Source organism: Acanthaster planci, linkage group LG14 (genome assembly GCF_054643075.1).
Source record: "Acanthaster planci isolate LZ-2023a linkage group LG14, COTS_SCS, whole genome shotgun sequence".
In the NCBI taxonomy this organism is placed as follows: Eukaryota; Metazoa; Echinodermata; class Asteroidea; order Valvatida; family Acanthasteridae; genus Acanthaster; species Acanthaster planci.
Window position 1 is genome coordinate 8244735 of NC_141790.1, and position 21501 is coordinate 8266235.

General features: G+C 40.4%; 1 protein-coding gene across 5 annotated transcripts; it reads right to left on the reverse strand.

Annotated features, from left to right (window-relative positions):
* Positions 1 to 9234: 9234 nt before the first annotated feature.
* On the reverse strand, positions 9235 to 20649 carry LOC110985358 (thialysine N-epsilon-acetyltransferase-like). 5 transcript variants are annotated; one of them, XM_087145718.1, is made up of 6 exons: positions 20325 to 20452; positions 19282 to 19429; positions 16157 to 16351; positions 13604 to 13801; positions 12546 to 12586; positions 9235 to 12067 (listed from the first exon to the last, which is right to left on the reverse strand). In XM_087145718.1, the coding sequence occupies exons 2-6, from the start codon at positions 19406 to 19408 to the stop codon at positions 11861 to 11863; spliced, it is 768 nt and encodes a 255-aa protein (XP_087001844.1). In that variant the 5' UTR covers positions 19409 to 19429; positions 20325 to 20452; the 3' UTR covers positions 9235 to 11860. The 5 variants fall into 5 exon arrangements, with proteins under 5 accessions (XP_087001844.1, XP_022102023.2, XP_022102022.2 ...); XM_022246331.2 differs by lacking the exon at positions 20325 to 20452 and adding an exon at positions 20519 to 20649 and having other exon boundaries at positions 9236 to 12067; XM_022246330.2 differs by lacking the exon at positions 20325 to 20452 and adding an exon at positions 20470 to 20565 and having other exon boundaries at positions 9236 to 12067.
* Between the last annotated feature and the right edge of the window lie 852 nt (positions 20650 to 21501).

Sequence of the window (21501 nt, forward strand, 5' to 3'; positions counted from 1 at the left end):
GTATCTGCTCGGGCGTCGCACTGTACACTGCCCAAACAGATTTTTTTCAATGAAAAGCCATTTAATAGGTTGGGTAAATAATTTACACCCCCAGTTCTGGACCCCCCAAAATTTAGTTCTGGATCCGACTTTGAGTATATCACATTCGTTTGCACACGTTAACCGTTATGGATTCAACCACAACACTCGAGACAAATAATAATCTGGCATCTAGTGGTTTCAGATTAAACAAAAGCATCACTTTTCAAAGTTGTAGCCGTGGATCATACAGCGAAGCCGAACAAAGTGTCAATGTACATTGGACAAAAATAATATAAACATAGGAAAACAGTTTAAAGATCGAAGTCAAGTGCGGAATCCGTGATCTCACGTACGCCATAAATGTCAATAGATCTATCGCAGCCTTTATAATGAAGCCGTTTCAAAGAATCACAGAAAATAAACACAGCAGTTAATATAAGAGGTGTGGTCAAAAAGGGAAAATTTTGAGGAAAAAAATAGTATTTACAAACCTTTCCTAATGGGGGATGATGGCCTGCCGTTCTTGGGGAAAAGAAGTCAAACGTTTGACCCGGAATGAATTTTTTTTCATTTTATTCAAGGGGAAATAAGGGGTCAATCTTAAGACCATAACACAAAATCACACAAACTCTGAAAACAAGCTCGTCTACTTAACGTGTCAGAATCACCACTAAAGTGAGGTATTAAAAGATATATTATTTGATAAAACCTACATGTTCTCGATGCAAAGGTTCGATTTTAGATGACAGAGTTGATGACAGCGTCTTCACTGTAAAACCAAACGCCCATTATAAACGTTAATTGCGTTAACTGCGTTAATTGTAAACTTTAATTAATAAACACGTTGTTGGAAATAAATGTGTTTCGGTTGCAGAAAGTTTTACCACCCAATAACCCGTGTTTAAGTTTGCGTGGTTGTAGATGTGACGAGATTGGCAGCAAAGGTCGTTGACAAAGTTTGGAGACCCCGTCCCAAAAGAGGTCTTGGGTTATAATTTCAAATTTCATTTTATTTATGACTGTGTTTTTCCTTTTGAATACTGTAACTGTTCTTTCCTGAGCTTTTGACCTTTTGGGTGGGTACCCACCCACCCAGCCACCCACCCACCCACTTGCTCTCCTTGACCGAGCTTTGGGCTGATCTACTGAGGTTTTGTCAGACGCCAGATTCAGGGGGCTACAGAAACTTCAACAGATGGTGGACCGATTAATGTTGCTATTTCAATAATTTAAAGTGGATATCTGATGGAACCTTTCTTTTTTTATGATTGATGTGATGATCCCAGAGTCACTTGATTGACTTATTAAGTATAATTGAGTTTTTATGACTTAATCACAGACCTGTAAATAATTAAATAATTCTGTAAGAAGTTAACTTTCTAATACCATATCGAGCTCGTGTTGTAAATATTGGAATACAGAATATTGGAATTCCAGAAGACCGTTTTATCTTGTTATTTCTTTTAATTGTCGGTGCATCCTCAAGGATCCGGGGTTGCCATTCCTAATTGTGAATAGTCAAATGTCGGAGTGGTGACACCATGAGGGTTTAATTGGAAAGAGTGTATTTGTTTAGAATTCTAGAACCACCATTGCATTTTTAGTACTACGTGTATAATAGACAATATGATTATGGAGAAGTCCGTACTCTTAATTGAGGAACAGGGGAGGACCATTCTCGCATTTTTTTAGTACATATTATAGGCCTAAGGACTGAAAAAGTGACCGAGTTGAGTGTCGCTCTTGAACTAATAAATGGATTATTTTTGTTTGTTTTTTGCCTTTTTGGCTTAGTTCACAGAGGAGGAGTACTGTTTCTTTTATTTGGAAGACGTTATAGACAGTTCTTTTCTCTTCTGTGAAAGCTTGGTGGCTCTGAAAAGAGCCTTTGGTTTGTGGTGAGCAAAGAACTACTCATTGTCGCCCGTCCCGTATAGCTGGAAACAAATCCTTTTTTGCTCCTCACACTCGACGATGATGATTAAGACTTGGCCTGCCGCAGCTCCATAGGCCCACCGTTCTCTACTCGAGCATCCTTCAGGCCTAACCCCGCTATCCCTGCAGGAACCAGTTGGGTCTCAATCAAAGTGAATTTTGAGTGGTATTCCTTTAATGTTCAGTGTCCCACTTCCATCGAAAACTCCGCCATTTTTTTACTTTGAGGCAGTCAGGAGCCTTGCCCCGCATGAGGTCTTCCTCTAGATTAAAGGCCCGTTTCCGAACCTGATTTCTCAGGCCGGCAAATGGACAGCTTCTCTTTTGACCTGGCGTAGTACCTATGGTAGGCCTGGGGTGAGCCTGGTGTGCTTTTATATTGTCTTGCTTTTTTCTGAACGGGTTGTTGAGGAATGGCTGGTGCTGTCCGCAAAGTATGCAGTCATCCGCAGCAGGAGATCTCGAGTTTTTCCCCTCATGATTTCCTAAGCCCAGGCCAGGTAGACAGACCAGTTCCTCGTTAACCATCTCATCATGTTCAGAGCTTGCCCGGAAATATGGGGCTTATACTCAAGCTATCGTACTTACGATGCCCTGCCAAGTAAGGCTCCAACGATAAGACAAAAGAAGTTCAGCTCGTATAGGTGAATGATCATGGGATGCGCAGCCGTGAGAGTTTTATCATTTTACAGGTCTCCTGCTCTGCGTGGGGTATGCCTATACGTTTTTACAAACACATTGACTTTAATAAAATTAATCACTAACGTTGAATTGATCTTACGAAGTTTTACAACCATATTATCTAGTTTTGATCGCTTTAATTGGAACACAAACACCGCACTTAGTGCAAATCCTGTAAGCATGTTATGTTGTCTGTAAGCCCGGGATATATAGCAGATTGAGTGACCAACGATGTTTGGTAGATCTGGCAGATGATACTAATTGGGGTGGACTTGCCAACTGGCAGTATTCACAGATTGGGCGGTTGTCAAGATACACAGTGAAATCCTGTTTGGGTTGCGACTAGGTTTTTAAAAGAGACATATACGTCATGATGAGGACAACCATGAAATTTCGATTTAATCCAACATAGTTGTCGTCCCTGGCCTCACGTTACACGGGTCAACCCTAGTAAATTATTGAGCACATCAATAGGAAAAGCTGCCATGTTTATACCATGACATATACATTTATTTTCCAAATTTCCTTATTCCAAATACGGTCTGAAGATCCTCCCTCGCCATAGTACTGGTAGAAGGGAAAAACTGAATTGAAAAACCAGCTGCTCTCAGTGTCTGTGAACATACAAAAGCAATATCTAGTATCCCAAACGTTGCTTCCAAACGCAGGTACATACAAGACACTTTTATACAGACCGAAACTCTTAAAATTGTTTTGAATTATAAAGTGGATAATAATTATCTTCTAACAGGAAAAGGTCTTGGAAAAGCTCTGGTGGGGAACGTTGCCGAGATGGGTGGAGGTGAGATGTGTCTCTACTCTAAGCACGTGCATACATATTAGGCCATGTACAAAATATGCTTTCTTGTGCAGCGGTTTCGGTTTCGGTTTTTTTTTAGTTTGAGTTGAGGTTTCGGTTCTGTGGCTTCCAAACGACTTAAAACCTGGTTTCTTTTTCGTAATTAAAAGCATTTGACTTTGTTTTGCATCCTTCAAAATGAATGAATGTGCTTTACGTTTCATTTGAAAGGTTACAAGTAGGTGTATGGGATCTTGGTTTGACGTATTCGTTGCCAGTTACAACAAATGTGAAATCTTATTCGCTGAAAATCTGTCTTACACCATGACGCTTCGGTATTGCGTATTCACTGTCATGTGATTCAAATTCGCAACACACGCGTTCAATTGCAAAGTATTGTGGCGAAACAGGGTAGCTGCGCAGACTTGTGTTTAGTCTGGGTCATTAATAATTCAGGAGCGTCTTAATCATGCATTAAACATGCATGCGGCAACCAATCAGAGGCGCGCATTACCTTAGGTCTGGGCGCTGGCTTCGTGGGTTGCCGGGACTTCTCAAGATGGCAGCGTGCTTACCAGAGCTCTGTGGAGTTGTGTTTCGAGAGTAAATCTGACGTACGACCGCTGGTGGTTGGGGATCTACCTCAAGTGTACCTGGTGCGATCGGTTAGTATGGTGCTTGTTCTCAGTTGCCGGAGCTGCCGATTATATCAGATCTCTTTGAAGATTGGGAATCGTTAGACAGTCTCGTTTATTAAAGAAGCGGTAAATTATAGGGTTAGGGAACCCGAGCGAACCAGTTAATTGGGGAATTAGTGAAGCTTAGACTAGACGGATTGTGTGCCGTTGTTCCATGCTTGTTGGCATAGCGACGGTTTGTTGCGGTCCTGGTCTGGGAGCTTGCTTTCCTCGTTGAGGTTTACTGGGTGCAGGTTTCCGTTAGAGTCTGGTGAGGACTATTATAATTGCCTTCTTAATCAACTTACCTGTGTTATTTTATAATAACTTGAAGTGGGTGAGGGTTATTTAAGTCACCTTAAACCTTGTTGCAGTTTGGGAACTGTGTTGCTTTGTAAGGCAGTATAGATTATTCTTGTATAAGTCTACCCTGTTGTGTTGTACAGTTACGAAGATTGTAATTGCTTGTGTGGTCAAGACTTATCAGTTATAAGCCATCAGTAGATTATTTATTTAAACTTGAGGGTTACCCTGATCATTGTGAGGGTTACCTGGTTATTGTAAGGGTTACCCTGATCACTTTGAGGGTTACTTGGTTATTGTGAAGGTTACCCTGATCGCTGTGAGGTTTACCCTGATCACCGTGAGGGTTATTCTGGTGTAGGTTAAGGATAAGGCTGATTAATCACGTTTGTGGTGCAGTTGACCACGTAGGACTATCTCCCCGTGAGGATAATTTTCTATATAATTAATTGCTGTTGTATATAAAGGATAACTGAGCACTGACATTGAATAAACCAATCATATAATTGCCTTAGAAATCACTGGTCACCGTGAGATTTAGTCAGTCCTGTATCACTTATATTGACATTAACTGTAATCTTTATTGATATTGGGATCAATTACCTAATCACAGAGCGGTGGTAAACTTCCACCAAACGAACAGCCCCTAAGGCAAAGTCCACCGTTCCTTAACTGATATCCCCCCTTGCGTCAGGATAGCCGCTCATTCTTACGTAAGGTTAATAAATATATTTGTGGGGTAGGCCAGGTCAATTCTATCTCCGATCCGGCCAGTCTGCTGGTCCGCCACAAAAAGGTGTCAGTTGTCCCGTCACAGTATATACAGGGTTTCACAAATCATGACACCGCTTTGATAATGAATGTAATGTTACTCATGAAGGATTATAGTGTGCCTATTACCAAACTGTTAAGGTCTTCATGATTTCTTTCCGTGTCTCCTAGTTTAGCCACCGCAAGAAAGCCCGTGTGAACTTGTACGTCGCTGTATGATGCAATTGTGACGAAAACGTTGCATAGGAATGTTCCCTCATCGTCGGTGTTAATAGGATTCGTACTATGTTAATTCGTTTCCAAAGAATACATAAATGGTTATTTACATCATGAATATTAAAACACTTAATCATTCAAGTACATGACATGAATTGTAAACACTTTAATAAAGAATGTAACTTCTGTTAGCATAAAAACAAATTCCAATTTTTGACCAGGCATAATTACCTTGAGTAACGCTTCACACGAAATTGCCTGCACGTTTTGAGTTGAAAATAACACGAATACAGGACTGCAGAGGGGCATTCGTTTTTGACCAGTGCAGTATCGGAAATTGATACAGACTGAATGTACCCTCATTGAAATACAATTAATTTTGTATTTGTTAAAAAGGAAACAGAGAATTGAATGCTCGTTCTATTTCGCTCGAAAACGAACGCTGCATTTACTAATTCATTGCGCATTTTCTGGAATTTTTCTGTCAGAAAACCCCAACTGTAGCAGATAGGTGCAGTTTCTGAAAGGTTACATGTAAGGAATTCTCACGCAGCACAAGTAAAAAGATTCTGATTTGCACCCCATTCGTCAAAGGTCACCCCATTCGTCAAAGGTCAACGACAAAAGTATCAAGACAAAGAATGGTTTTGGAGTTTATCGATTGTTGTTGACTTTTTTGGTATTCTGGTTGAGTTTAATCTGAGTATACTCAGAAGTAGTATCAATTTTTTGTCAATTGTAGTTGGCATTATACAGGGTATTTCTGTACCTTTTTTCATTGCTAAAATTGTGTATGCCATTCTAAGCAGAAACCATAATCTTTCATTAATTTCGTTCGTCAGTTGGAATATCTTGCTCTGTTGCTCTGCGACTTCGACAAACGCTTTATGAACATCTACAACATTTGAATCGAGTTATTTTGTACATTCCACTATTGGAGTATTTGTATACTGCTTTGGTTGCCTGGCATCAAACTTTGGGATTTGCACCAAACTTTAGGATTTTGAATCAAACTTTGGGATTTGTATGTCTACTTTAGGATTTGCATCAAATTTTGGGATTTGCACGTCTACTTTGGTTGCCTGACATCAAACTTTGGGATTTGTATGTCTCCTTTAGAATTTGCATCAAGATTTGGGGTTTGCACGTCTAATTTGGTTGCCTGGCATCAAACTTTCGGATTTACATGTCTACTTTGGGGCTTGCACCAGACTTTGGTGATTTTGGTTGCCGTTCACTAAATCCATCTCTAAGCCCGCGCCTAGTACATTTGGTTTCTCAATCAATCAATCGTGGAATCTGTGGTGGTGTGGCTGTGGTGGTGTGGTAGACTTCTGACACTTGTTTTCTAAATGGAATTGCATTTTGTTTTCTTTCATAGTATGTTTATTTGGTTGCAAAAGTAGAAACTATTTAGATTTTACTTGGTTAGATTGCTTTCCTACTGATGGTGAAACGTGTCTTTCTATCTATTTTACCAAAAATCAACCTTTTTGTCTGACTCGAGATATTTTGTCCGACTCCAGAGGTTTTGTTCGATTCTAGAAGTTTTTTCGGACTCGAGAGGTTTTGTCAAACTCTAGACTGAGGTTTTGTCCAACAAATTGTCTGGGTTTTTGTCGCATTTTGGTTTGTCAATAAATTCAACCCCTATTCCAAAACTGGAACAGGGGTTGTCGGTTTCTCCCAAACCGAGATGTCTGGCAAATAGATACTTTGGAACTTGGAGTGAGCTTTTGGAGTTGATAGGAACGAGGCAGCTTTTGGGGGTTGATAGTAACGAGGCAGAGAGCCTTGAAGAGGTCGAGCAACTGAGGAAATATGAAGCAACCGAAGGGAACCGATTGGAGGGGATATGGGAGCGAGCTTTGATTGTTGATAGGAAAATAGAATACAAAAATGATCCAGTGGGGTCTTTTGGATTTTAAGGTTTTTTTTTTTCTGACTCGAAATCTTGGTTTGGCGACTGTGATATAAATGTGTGATGATATTTTTCAATTTTGTCAACGAGAGCTAGAGTTTAAACTACCCTGCACGCCCGCGAGACCTTGATCTCTGGTTGTTCCCCACACGCCCGGATAACCTTTGTCTCCCGCGTCACCCTTTGGTCCTTGCGCGGTTCTCATAGGGTTTGTGTGAGATTTTTTTCAATTTTTAGGGTTGGGTGGGTACCTGAGGGAAAAAGTGGTCCAGAACTCTCCATTTCCCACTACTTGTGTTCTGTATTTAGAATTCAAATTGTTATTTTCACGTGAATTTAAAGAACTCAGTGTACCAGATTTTATTGGGATTTGTGAATCAAAAAGATTTGTAGACATTTTGAAATGCAAATATTGTTTTAAATACTTTGATCACATTTTGTCAGTTTATTAAATCCAGAAGAAATCTGATGCTAATGTATCAATCCAATGTAGTAAAAATACTTAAGTTAAATTGGTAAAAATATCCACAATAAAGTCATGCTTACATTTCACGCAATTCAGATGGTAGTGTCCACCCATTTGCTTTCCAAAAAATATCCTCAAGACAGATTTCCTATACATGAAAATAACTTGCAATTTGAAACTCTGTAAGCGTACAGCCAATAGGTCTACTGGCGGTACTGAGGGTTTGCATGGCTGCCATCTTGCAGGTCAGTGTGTCTGTTCCAGAGGTTATGTATAAAAAGGTGGTCTTCCTTGTGGAACAAAAGAACTGCCCGGCAAAATGGTTTCAACGCAAAGCCTCTTTATCAATTATTATATGTGACTTGCTGTGGCTAAATGAGGGGTGTCCCTAGGGAAATTGAAATCTTGCTATCACCTACTGAAGTGAAACACACAGAAATATTTCATTCGTGATGATCGATTGTGGTATTTCAATCATTCGGAGAGCTAAGTACAAAAGATCCCACTGATTTGTTTTATTTTTAACAGAATGGTGAATAAAGATGGTAGCGTTTGGGCATGAGGGACATTTGTCTTTTCATTTTCCTCAAGTTAAAAGTGTTAACTTTTTCAAGAATGAAATTTGTCCATATTCCGAGCACGTTATCAAGCTGTTTGGTTTTTGTTGTTGCCTGAAGTCTAATACCGCTGGAATGGGTTTTCCTGTAGTGCCTATTTATGGCAGTGACATGATTGAGTGAAGGACCACTAATTTTCCCAAAGCCTCAAAAAGGAGATCAGTAAATAGCCTGTGCTACCATTAACAAACTGCTGATTCCACAAAGTGGAATGTATCAATGGCATAGCTGTAAGCTCACTGCCTTCTGTCTTGTAGTTCATAAAAACAGACACTAGTCCAGGTCAGTTCGAAACCTTGACTTATTTTTGGATAATGCCAACGTACGTCTAGTCCGCCGCAAGCACCACTATAGTACTGAAGAACCTCAAGTTTTGCCTTAATTTTGAGAATGACGCACCTAATACCGCCCGTTATTTGCATTAAATCGTTTTTGCTATTATTTTCTAATCTAAGCGGGATTTTTGATGCTCTGTACACAGACTTCACAATCGTGATTTTCCCTGTGCATGCGAGACTGCCGTATCTAAGCCGCTCTCCTTTCGTGCTGTTTTATACCAAAAAGGATTTGATGGGACTTTCTGAAGAAAAAAAATGAACAAAGCCAGAAAACCTGAGAGAAAATGATCAAAATCGTTGGAGGAAGTTAATGTGGAAAGCTTTGAGCTGTTTAATGTGAACCCTGTACAGAGTCCAAGTCTCGATGCCAGATAAAAGGATTGAGAGGCAGATAGATGTATAAACTGAGACTGATCAGGCCCCTTTTCAGGAAAACATGATCCCGTAGACCACCAATTGAATTTCTTCATCAATCGAGCCCAAGGAATAGAAAATAAAGCTGAGGTAGTGACACAATCCTCGGATCTCGGGGGCTGGCAGAGGACTTCGGCGTTACGAGTGTTGGTGAATAGGCCGCGGGCGTGAGAGGCATGCATAGTATGAAGGTTGTGTTGCAGGGATTCCTTAACGAGAGTTAGGAAAGATGAATCGTCAGCTTATTGACGGTCAAAGCTTGTTCCAGAGCAGATTTTATAGTGGCCTCCAGTCGTCGCAAGTTGAATATGCTGCCGTCCAGCCGGTTGCAAAACCTGACAACATCGCTGATCTGGAGGTCTTGCCAGGAGAGGGGGGTTACTCCAGCGAACTACAGGTTAAAATAACAAAGACGCCACCAGCTGACACACATGTATTGTTGTAGATATATTTCAGCACAGCGAACTTTGGTGGGCATACACAGCAAGAATCCTCCATAGAATCTCCCTATTCACTGTGCCGAATGCTTTCATACTAAACCCCGATGCTGCTTCCGGCACTTCTCTTGCAGCCGCGGTCGCGTCAAAGAAATCATATTGGTGGTACCGCGACCCTTGAACATACCACACTAGCACTTACGAAGAACAACATCGACAACGGTATGGACAACGCGGTACAGAGAAGAAATAAGGCAAGAATCAGCGATAGATTCCGCAGTCTACCTAGAAAAGAATAAAAATGCTGGCATCTTTCAAATGCCAGAGTACAATACCCGACGCCCAAGTGAACTGTCTGGGCCAGCAACCTTGTTTCTCTTGAGGATCTCTTGAGGAAGGAAACATTTCAAGCTCAAATATGGGTTGCAAAGTCGGGAGATCTGTAAAAGCAGCGACACATGGGTTGACGCGGTTCGGGAGTTCGCTGAGGTGTTCTACCCAGCGGGAAACAACACCAAGGTGGTCCTTAATGAGGGTTGTACCATCCGCAGTTTTGACAGGATAGGACATGAACAATGGCTCTGCCGCACTTATAAAAATGTTCCAAGTCGTTGATATCGTTGATTGGATTTCTGCAGCTTTGCAAGGCAACCAGTTGCGAAGGTTGCTGGCTTGGCTGAGGTACCGTTTCTCCTGGTCGTCTATGACCATCTGATCTGCACCACCATACGTGCAAAACTGAATAGATGCTTCAGGCTCCACTAAAAGCCTGCTTCCGTGACCAGTTCACCCGTCGCCGCGGATCCAAGAGACGCAGAAGGCCACTGCCAATGGACTAGTAACCGGCGGAAGAGATTTGAGAGATGAAGTGCCAACGCATTCCGGAAGCCTCACTGTCTTCGCAGGCTTTGAACATACAGCCAGTCTTTTTTAAACAGATTTTAAGTTGCTGGCGTTTTTTCCCACCGTCCTATATGCACATATCAAGCCTCAAAATAGCAAACCCATTACTTTTGACCTCGTATAGGCTACGTCTGCTACAGCGTTCTACACTTAGTATGTAAGATCGGCCTGCCCGATCGCGCTTGCTATTACTTTCTCAACAGAAAATAAATATTCATAACACAGCGGTTTTTTTCATTTTAAGTTATGGTGTTTAATTGCAAAATATCTTCCCATGCCGTTCATTTGTCCTGTTGTTCATATGCTCTTGTCTCAAATATCCAGTTTGTTAATGTCTACATGTAGGGTTTTGTTTTACTTTGCCCAACGGTAATATCTAATGGTGAAAGTCTCATTGTTGTACTGGGGTCCATTACTCGACCAGTTCTGCTTCTTGCAAAAACATTAGTATGCATGAATGTACAGTCCCATGTGAATGAGCGGAAGTATAGTAAATTTTGAATTGAAGAATAGCAAACAGCTTACGCCTTTTAAAAATCGTTTTAAACATGTGCTGCAGTATAAACTTGTACGTGTGTAATACTGAATTGTGTACAAAGAAGGGACTCGCGCGTGCAGAAGTGAAGGAGGTACCCGTACTTTCTTTCAAACTTACTTTAATATATTCTTATATTTACATACAATGACTGAGGTATTGCTATAGGAGCCACCAGTGCCTTGGGTTTGCAACCTTACAGTTAAAATGCAGCATGTCTACATGTAGTCAAATTACATGTATTATGCTGGATGCCACGTGCACTCTCCTGGTCCTGGAACCAATGAATGTACATGCTATAACTAACTTCTGACAGTCGTTCATCAGTAATCAACTCATGCTGGTCTGAGTTGCCAGTTATCAACAAGACCAGTCCAAAAATCATTGATTAACCGTGCTTTGGTTTTACAGCACAAATGTGCACAAGTGCCCACAGTCACTGGTGAGCATGTAGTTTCTATATGGAACTAAAACATGCACAGGTTCAGTGGGTACACAGTAGATTGCCAGCACAAAATGACCCAGGGTCTTTTGTGCAGTCCTCTTCACTGCATTTGGTTTACTGCACAATTATGCACATGAAATAGTGAAGCACAGTTGTTGGGTAGCACAAAAGTGCAATCTGATATTCCTGTGAGGGACCGTTGGTGCAGTGCACAACACAACACAGCTGTGCTTCTTTGAGGTGTTTACCAACTGACCCAAAGAGTGACTACAACATAGGAGGGTTAATCTTGATTTACTTGCTCCAAGGTAATGAGACCGTCACCACTCTTCCACCAGCAGGTTGTGGCACCATAGGATTGGAGCCACCTTAACAGGGACATCAACAAAGCCACTGGATGTTGTTGGTTTCCAGATTTGTCAACGAGTTGGCGACGTGTGAAAAGTTCTCCCCTCGTAACCCCATGACTCGCCAGCCATCCGTCGCAGTCATGTCAACAGCATCGAGCCGGTTGTAGAACTGCCGGGCACTGTTGTTGGAGTCTTGAACAACCCACTGCATGCCCTTGCAGCCCTTTTCTGATCCAATCTGCAGAAAATTAACCAAACGGGTTCAGATATGACTCTAAAATTTAAGAAATCATGCAGCAAAGAACATCTCAAGAATTCTCAGGCAAACACAGAAACACATCAAGAAGTGTCTCAAATCACAAAAGGCTGTTTTGTATTTGGAATGTAAGGTGTTTTGAGCTACACTGTATTGCTGTATTTCCTGGAACTTATAAGAGGGGCTGGTACATAATCACATCCACGTATATGCGGTATATATGCAACTCGTGCAGTGTACCAAGGAAGGGAACACATAGGTTTCAGTTGTAGAACATGCAGTAAAAGTTCCTGACAAAGTTCATACTTCGCTTTCTAGATAATTTGATTGCAATTATCACATCCAATGTACTGTACATGTATGACTATAGGCTAGCATTAGGCACTGATGGCAGAACACTCTGTACAGAATAATCAGTCACAAACACTGCATGTACAAGTAAAGTTTCCATGGCACATACCTGTGCAACCTTGCAGACCAATGCTTTTCCTAAACCTTGTCCTGTGTGGCAAACGTAAAATTTGTAGGAATAGCAGTTAAACTTGACATATACGTGTATATGCTTAGTTTGGTAAAGAGAATGTGGTGAGCAGATCCACCTTTAATAGACACATAAAACAAGTATTTGACCAATATGCACAAGTATGAGATGTGAAAAAACCTCAATGATACATGTAAGAGAGAACTTTGTGATTTCCATTATCTGCGTTTAAGTGTGTGTGCCTCTGTTAAAGCAATATGGGTTTGTGCACATTCAAATGAAAACTAAGTGTACATGTACATGCTCTCAAACCATTGCATGAATGTTATATGTCTGGTACACGTGTTGTGGTTTTACTTGCAACTGGAAAAACTAATTCCGATGGCCAGAATGGTCACAGGCAACAAAGCACAAAAGGGTGCACACGGGTGTCAATCTGGCGAGTGCGCGAGTGTGGACCAAAACCCTAAACTGCCTATTCAACTGGGCAACACGTAAAAAAAAAGTTTGCTCATTTGGGAGCTTGTGTGTTAACCCCAAATACACATTAAAAAGGTGCATTCAAATGTTTCGACAACCTGGTACCCATTTAGGTTATTAGCTCAAAATAATCATTTTCGGTTTCTCATCACAAAAAAAGAAAGCTTAAAGGTTGGAATCCCAGTCAAAGGTGGGAGATATCCACATCACATATTACAATCCAAATAAATATTTTACATATTTTTATCTTATAACAGTGTAAAGGTTCGTATTACTTCTCTCCATTTTTGCTAATATTACAAATTTTGAACTCACCTCGAAGTGTGCATGTTCTCCCTCCCAAGGGAGAAAGGAGGTGATCAAATGGCTCTTCACCCCAAATCAGAAAGTCTTGATGTTGCTATACATGTACATGTAGATACGTGTATATAGCCCTTTCATTGGTACCCTTATTGGTACCCTTCCTAAGATGTTTGACGAGGGCAACATGCCCCCTATCTGATCAGTACCCATCCAAAATTTTTTGGCCTTCCTTGCACCAACACATGTTTTATTACCTTGGTGTGCTGGCTGAATAAATAGATCTTCCAGGTACATCAACCTCCCAATCCAACTGCTGTACGCACAGAAGTACATGGCATATCCCACTACTGTCCCCCTTTGCGCTTTGTCGGTGGGATTTCCATCATCGATTGCCTCGGCTACAAGACACTGAAAGAAGGCATGGTCTCCAAAGTTGTCTACCCGCAAGTCTACTGGTGGATGAGTAAAATACATGAATGCTCTAGGCTTCATGATTCACAGGCAAAGGATTGACAGGTCTTTGATTACTTGTGCTTTTATGATTTGCAATGCTCCGAAAACCTGTACCGTAGGTGAAATTGTTTAATACATGATGCTACAAACATTTGCCTCAAATTGGTCACTTTTCCACTTCATGGTCAATGCATGCTTTTAACCAGGGCAAAAAATGGCATCCGAACTTGATAACACTGCACAACACTAACTGTGCATAGATGTAAATGTCATTTTGCAAAAACAAAAAACTTCACAGTTCCACGTTTTCAAGACCATCATTATCCATGCGCTTTATTGGGATTGTTTCTGTAAAGAACAGTTTATGTACATGTAAGGCTTCCAAATGTCTGTGTGATACCATACACTTACAGGTATCTAATGAAGCACCTAAAAAGTTGCACCAAATGAGGAACTGTAGAACACACCGGTACAAGTATCCAAGTACATTATCACACATGTACATGAGAACATGCACAAGTACAAACTTGACCGTTAAGTTGAAAAGTGGCTTCTTGAGGACATTTGGACAAGCATTATACTTTATACTCAAGATGAAACCATTTTTCTTGTTAAAAATAAAAGTACAATGTAAAACAAATGGATCTTACTAAAAATGTAATCTAATTTCTTGGTAATAATTGGTGATGGCTTGTTTAATTGGGTCAAAACAATCATTATGGTCAGGGCTTACAAAAAATTGAGATACCAGAGACACATCATGCTTCTCTCTAGCCACATGTTGTGCATGTACAACATGTATGCATGTACATGTACATGTAGTTTATGATACATGTTCATCATTGCATCAATGCGTAATATTGACATGTAAGTACAACGTATAACTTTATACCAGACAGCTTGAGACCTCAATGTGAGGTGCACATCTAAGTACAGTTTATGACTGATGAAAAGCTAAACTTTTATTTTGAGGAGCGGGGTGATCAGTCAGCCCATAAATAATAAAATCAAGTATTTACCAGCAGCGAGAAAGCATTGGAAAACATGGGCATGTACATGTATGTATGTAAGGTACAGTAGCTTCCTTCTTCCATTCAAGCCGAGGCAATCAATGACGCATAACCAACGGACCATGTAGACATGACAAGTGCTGGAATGACAGATGGTGGTGGTGGAGTATGCCGTGCACTTCCATCATACATTTCACATTAATAAGCTTTTTTTTCTTCCAAGGGAGAAGAGGACCTGGCAAAGTACCTACATCTACCGGACATCAATAATGGTCTTGTATGAGTTTACAGTTCCCCCAAAAGAAACAAAATGTTTTCCTGGTATGTGTGCCCTTTGCACTGTCCTTGTTGAGATTTGATACATGCACTGGTAATTTGTATTTTGTGCATTTCAATTCCTATACAAAGCCTGGGAGCAGCTTAATGGATTGGGCGCTTTATAAAACTTAATTTTATAAATATAAATAAATATATATAAATAAATTTTTATTATTATTATTATATAAATACCATACCTAAGTAATCAGAAATACAGGAGGCCACACTAAATACTTGAATATACTGTAGTCTCCAATATTTTGTAACATAATGGGGAGCACTGTATCAAAACTTGTGCCCTTTTCATGAGTGTACCTTTGTAATTAATACATCTATTGTACGTCCTTTAGTTTACTATGTAGTTACTGAACATCACAAATTGCATTCATAACTGAAAAGTGCCCCCTAATTGTCTGACACACACTGCTTGAAAAAGGTTGTCGGGCTTCCCCTACCCCTGCCCCATTCAATATTATGGAGGTCAGCATGGATGCCGAGTACCCATGCATTTTTTTTACATCGCCTGCCCCCCCCCATAATCTTTATGTGCCAGCACAGGTACATGTGCGCTTGTACATGATGCCTTGTGGGGTACTGGAACAATGAAAGGTACCCCACAAGGCCAATTTTGATCCTTGTGGTACCCCACAAGAATTTCACGAAATAGATATGTCAAATTTACTCAAAAAGGAGGAATTTTTAAGTGCCATTCATCCGTCGCAAATTGAAGTGTTTTATAAGGGACATACATGTATGGTCGAAATTTCAACCCAGAAAACTGCATTTGGTTGAAATGGCAGTGATTTGAAATTTTTTCTGTGTTGTGTGGGAGTTTTGTACACGAGAACAAAGGAAATACCCCACAGGTATACGTATGTAAGGGAATTTGTATACGTGTATGGGTGTACGTGTGCACGTATACCCATATTTATGGACATACGTGTACATATACCACTCTAAACAACGACTGGTTTCAACTTAAGCATGAAGCTACATGTATCTACATGTATACCAATGCACTTGTACCTCTGTGTGCAGGTTGAACGAAGAGATCTTCTAGGTACATCAGCTTGCCAATCCAGGCACTGTATGCACAGAAGTACATGGCATAACCCACCACTGTTCCCCTCTCCGCCTTGTCCGCATGATCTGCATCACTGATTGCCTCGGTGACAAGACAGCGAAAGTAAGCATGGTCTCCAAAGCAGTCATCCTGTAAATCTGAACAGGAGTGAGGAGGGTGAGTGTTGCTCATCATCAGCTAGGACTTTGAGCACTCTTGCCTAATGTCATTGTGACCAAGCCCAAAACTGTCTCTCCAGTCAATCCAGTGAAATACTCAACATGAGCTACCACAGAAAAGTCATGCAAGACAAATCTTTAGAAAGGGAAAGAATGGACAGAACAAAACAACTTACATATGGTGCCAACCTCTGCGCCTAATTTTGGAGTAGATGCACATGTAGTCTTTCCTAGTTTTTTAAAGCTGATTTGCATTGAACAAGTGGATCGGTTTATTGTTTGTTTGAACTCGCAATCATTTGCCATCTACATTGTAAATTAAGACATTATCCATTCAATATACATGCATTTGTACAGTGATGATATCGGTATTAACGTCACTGGTTATATACAGACACACACAATTCACTGACCATGTATACGCATTTACCACGGTATGTATTTGGGCTTTTGAAAAATAAGCCCCCCCCGGCCCCTCCCAAAAAAGAATTCAGCCAGACTTGAAAAGCCGTAATTTGTTTTCAGAAACACAACTATTTATGGTGGATTCATTTATTTTCACACAGTGCACTAAGTCAAAGAAATCATGACAGCAGCATTTCTCTTTGATAACATAACTGTAAGCATCCTTTCATCAGTTATGTCAGTCAGGGATGCAATACATGTATGTGCATACATGTACATGTACAGTACATACACGCACGTAGGCACTGACACACTTTAGACATCATGACAGCTAAGGATTTCCTGACAGTAACGATTATTTTCAGCTCATAATACTGACTTTTTAAAGGGAGATACAGTACACCTACCCATTACAAATTTGGATTTACAAACACTGACCCCTTGTGGTCATTTCCCCATGAAATACCGCAATGTCTCAGGAGTTTAAGACTGGATTGAGCAAAGACACTAAGTACATGTATCTTTTCCTCTGTCGGTAGAAACTCATTTTTTTTGCAGGGGTAGGGAGGGGGTTCAGTTTCATAGGCAAAACCAGATGGTATGGTACATGTACATGTACCGGGTGCAGTCAAAATAGTGAAATACATGTACAAGAACGTCACTGCCATCTGACCACAATGCCCCATAAGTCGTGTAATTAACTACGGATTATTCCCATATTGTAAACATGATAAGTTCATTGAAGCAGGGACGAGTGTTTTCTCCCCTTATCAGTGACATTATCTTTTATTTTCAGGCAATGTAAAGTGCAGGTGGTCCAACCTCTGTGGTCAGGCCATGAACAAGGGTCTTTCTACAGTATGTACGTGTACCCTGTAGTAGTTAAGAATGTGACATTAACCTAAAAATTAAAAAATGCTTGGAGAAGATTAAATGCTCAAGCAAGAAAGGACAGTACAATAACCTTTTCACAAAATAGCTAAAAAGAGAACTCTCTATTCTAGCATAACAATTAAGGGTTATGCCTACTGCCTTTAAGGGATATTACTTACGTAACAGGGACAGACTCCTTGGTACATGTACACGTAGCCCCAGCAGTCAAGGAAGGTGTTTCTGTGTCAAGTGTGGGTGATCACTGTGGATAATATCACCCCGCGAATCATGTATAATTTACCTTTAGCCCAAACATTTCCCCAGTAAACCTCCCAAACCCCTGTGTTTTTCACATGGTCAGTGCATTTAGATGTACCTTTGTTGTTGAAATACAGTGCACGAATGCACAAAGTGGGTCATGTCAATAACTGGGATTACCCAAGGACTGTAACATTTTGATGGACCACGGACCTTACATGTATGTGGGTAACTGCATTTCTAGCAGGTGGCATGTATTGGGAAGTGAGCTCGCAGTGGTCATGTTTAATATTATTTATACATGGGGGAAACTCAAGTCTTTGGACACCATAAATATATGTGTACTGTAGATGTAGTTTCATACTTGGACTGAAACAGAGAGAACAAGCAACAGTTTCCGGCTTCTCACAGTCACAGTTGTCACAGTATCTAACACTCAATTTTGTAAGAGAATAATAAACAGACCCATCAACCAATTATTTTGGTTGTATTTCTGATATATCCTTGATACATATTTGATAACATCATCGTTATCCAATCTTTGTCAGTTTTTCATAAAATAATCATGTAAGTTTTTTTGTAGAAAGACCTGCAATTGGATAACCCAGCTCCAAGTGTACTATAATAGTACATATTATAGCTCTTGGCATGAGAGCTTAGTCTGCTCATGTCATCACATGTAATCATTTTTAACCACATAGCTACATGCACATGTAGGTTTTCCAAGCTAGTGTACCCATGAAACAGGAAGGCAATTTTAATTTTTCTTTCTTGAACATGTTGAAAGAATGACTCAGAGTTTAGTCATGTGAAGTATAATGTACATGTACATGTACTGTACATGTAATAAGCCTACTACTACATGTACATCTACATGTGCACAATTAAAAATAACCACTTTTTTGCCTGTTCAAGAATTAAAATTTAACAAAACTACTTACACAATATTGTGGTTTCATTACTGGCTAGAAAATTACAAGAACACTGAACATGTACATGTACCACATTTAACCCTGCTAGTCAATTGTTGAGACAAAACAATTTAAACATGAACACAATTTTTTTTTTTTTTTTGGACATTTTGTGTATTTCGATGATTTCTATGTGATAACGTAATACATACTCTTAGACGTGCTGACTGCATTGCTCTTAACTAAAGACAAACAAGACATTATATGACCTAAAACAAAAATTTTCTGAGGAAATTGTGGTTGTTGTAGGTCTCTTATTGTACATGGACGAATCTGTAAAATAGTAGGCCTACTACATGTAGTATGGGGACTGGCTTGTACTCATGTATATCATACAGCCTGGGCCTCTCCTACGCCTACAGGCTACACTGACTGATCTTCTTCCGTGATTTTGACACTGACCTTCTTCCGTGTTTTGGACAGCTCGATCAGGATCTTCTCCTTCGAACTCTGCCAGTTCTTTGATTAATCTCAGAATGCTTCCACAGTCCTCGGGCTTTGACTGTCGCACGACGTATCGGAAACCCATGTTACTTGGCTATCTAATCGCCTGCAGAAATGAAGTATGTACAGGGTATACTAAATCGGTCGACCCTATAAACCAGGCTGGAATTGGCACAAAATTCGGGCTGGATTTTTGGCTGGCCTGATTTTCGGCTGGACGCTATTTTTACGGCTGCAAGCAACCGTTCACGTAGCCGGCTAGAAATACTACGGAGGCCGATCACAGCATAGCAGAAAGAGCCCATAAACGTCCACAAACAAATTACAGAAAAAAAGCAATGTTTAAATAAATCCTTCGCTGGAATGTATCTTAGCTTTGAAACAACGTGAACAACTGAAATTTTTTTTTCCCACCAATAGGAAACACAGATGGAATATGTACGAAAAAACACTAAGCCTTCATGCAAAATGGATAAGGGTGCTAGTACAGACAATGATGGCCCAAAATAATGCCTTCACCAACCGAAGTGCAATTTCTATACTGTCAATTTTTCGTCTGTTAGGAAAGTTGGTGTCACATGAACTCGGTGGTTTGTAAAGAAGCATGGAATTTGAGCAGAGATATCAAAGAGTGCGGGAATCTATTTGAAAGTGTGAAATACAAAAAATGCAAAAATCTAAATCGCTCTATAATATAGATTTCAGGAGTCAATGCACCCGATTAGGAACAAAAGCGGGAATATCGCTTTCTGGGCTGATTTTTGTTTTCAAACGATTTTGTACCATCCTAGATTTCACAAAAGTGTGATCTGCTCAGCCCAGAAATTTTAATAAACTCTTCTTGGTGCTTTGCAAGAAATTCGATACACGGGTACGCAACACAACGACCATTTCAACCTTAATCGGCCAGCCAGCTTGCACCAGGCACACATAGTAATTATTTTAATTAAGTATTGTGCCAAACTGGCTGGCCAATAATAGTAAACACCCAGCAAACTCACCGACATCGCAATACGTCTGTAATGTCTGACATTTTCATGATATTATGCATAATTAATGCCATGTTGGTAAGGACTTAGAAATGTTTCAATGACATAATGATATAAGGTATAATGTAACAGTAACACCATCAAAGTTAGAACTTACGAATCATGTAAAACTGGCGTAAAGCTAAGATGGCCAAAATACAACTTACTGTAAACGCTGTTACTTCCAGGTTAGCACGGCTGGCAATAATAACGCCCTCAATCGGCAAAGCCAATAGCCACCTGTAGGGGTGCACTGAACTAATTGAAGCCGCATTGAAGACAATGTAAAATCGACCACGTTTGCAGCCCCGGTGCGGGCAACCGAAGTCCCTCAGGCCTGTCAAACAAAAAACAAAGTGTTCTGGGGTCATTCAGCTCTCAATTGATGTTCAAATTTTAGTAGGTTAACCAATGAAATTTTTAATTATCCACCCAAAACAAACTCACCCTCCAAAAAGTGAACGTTCTCAAGTCCGTCAGCGGCCATTTTTCAAGTGACACTCCCTCCACCTCTCAGGCTCTTGGGACAATTTTTCAGTGGTATTTTTCTATGCTTCGCCCAGGGATGGGAGCCCTTGAATCTAGGGAGTTCATTCTGGGCCATTCTTTCACAATCCCACAAGTTGTTGGGCCACACAATCTCCTCTTTTCCAAATAAACTATAAGGGTGCTTTTTGAGCGCCTCAGCCTGCCGAAGAATTTCCCTTGAATTGGGCAGTGCACCCGTAGTGGTAAGAAATCTGCAGTTGTGACACGCTTGTGTAGTATTCGAAAATTGGAATATTTTCAATGAAATTTGGAAAACCCCAGCTACCAGCAATTTCACTCGCTCGAAAGGTCTGCATGGTACCATGAATCGTACAGTTTGTTGTAAGCTCATGCTGAAAGAGCCCTGCTGATTTTTATCGCCCTTGCTTGGGCGTTTGGGATCAAATAAATTTTTACAGTGAAGCCTTTAGCATGGTCAATACTTGTTTGGGCCTTACACTGAGCATGAAAGAAATATTTTATTGAAACATAAGTTTTTATCTGTAGGCCTAAAACTGGTTTAAAGAACTATTTTCTTGCCCAAATTAATAATTCTGAAAATACTATTTTTGAGTAACGACCAGAGTCAACACTGACGTGTTGACGGTGCTCATGTTATGGA

What these genes read in the sequence shown, in the direction of transcription:
- LOC110985358 (XM_087145718.1), bottom strand. Translation starts at nt 19,408, where the DNA reads ATGGGTTTCCGATACGTCGTGCGACAGTCAAAGCCCGAGGACTGTGGA. An exon ending in TGTCCAAAACACGGAAGAAG is followed by an intron (nt 16,352 to 19,281) that starts GTCAGTGTCAAA and finishes ACTCCTGTTCAG; the next exon opens with ATTTACAGGATGACTGCTTT. An exon ending in CGTTCAACCTGCACACAGAG is followed by an intron (nt 13,802 to 16,156) that starts GTACAAGTGCAT and finishes CTCATCCACCAG; the next exon opens with TAGACTTGCGGGTAGACAAC.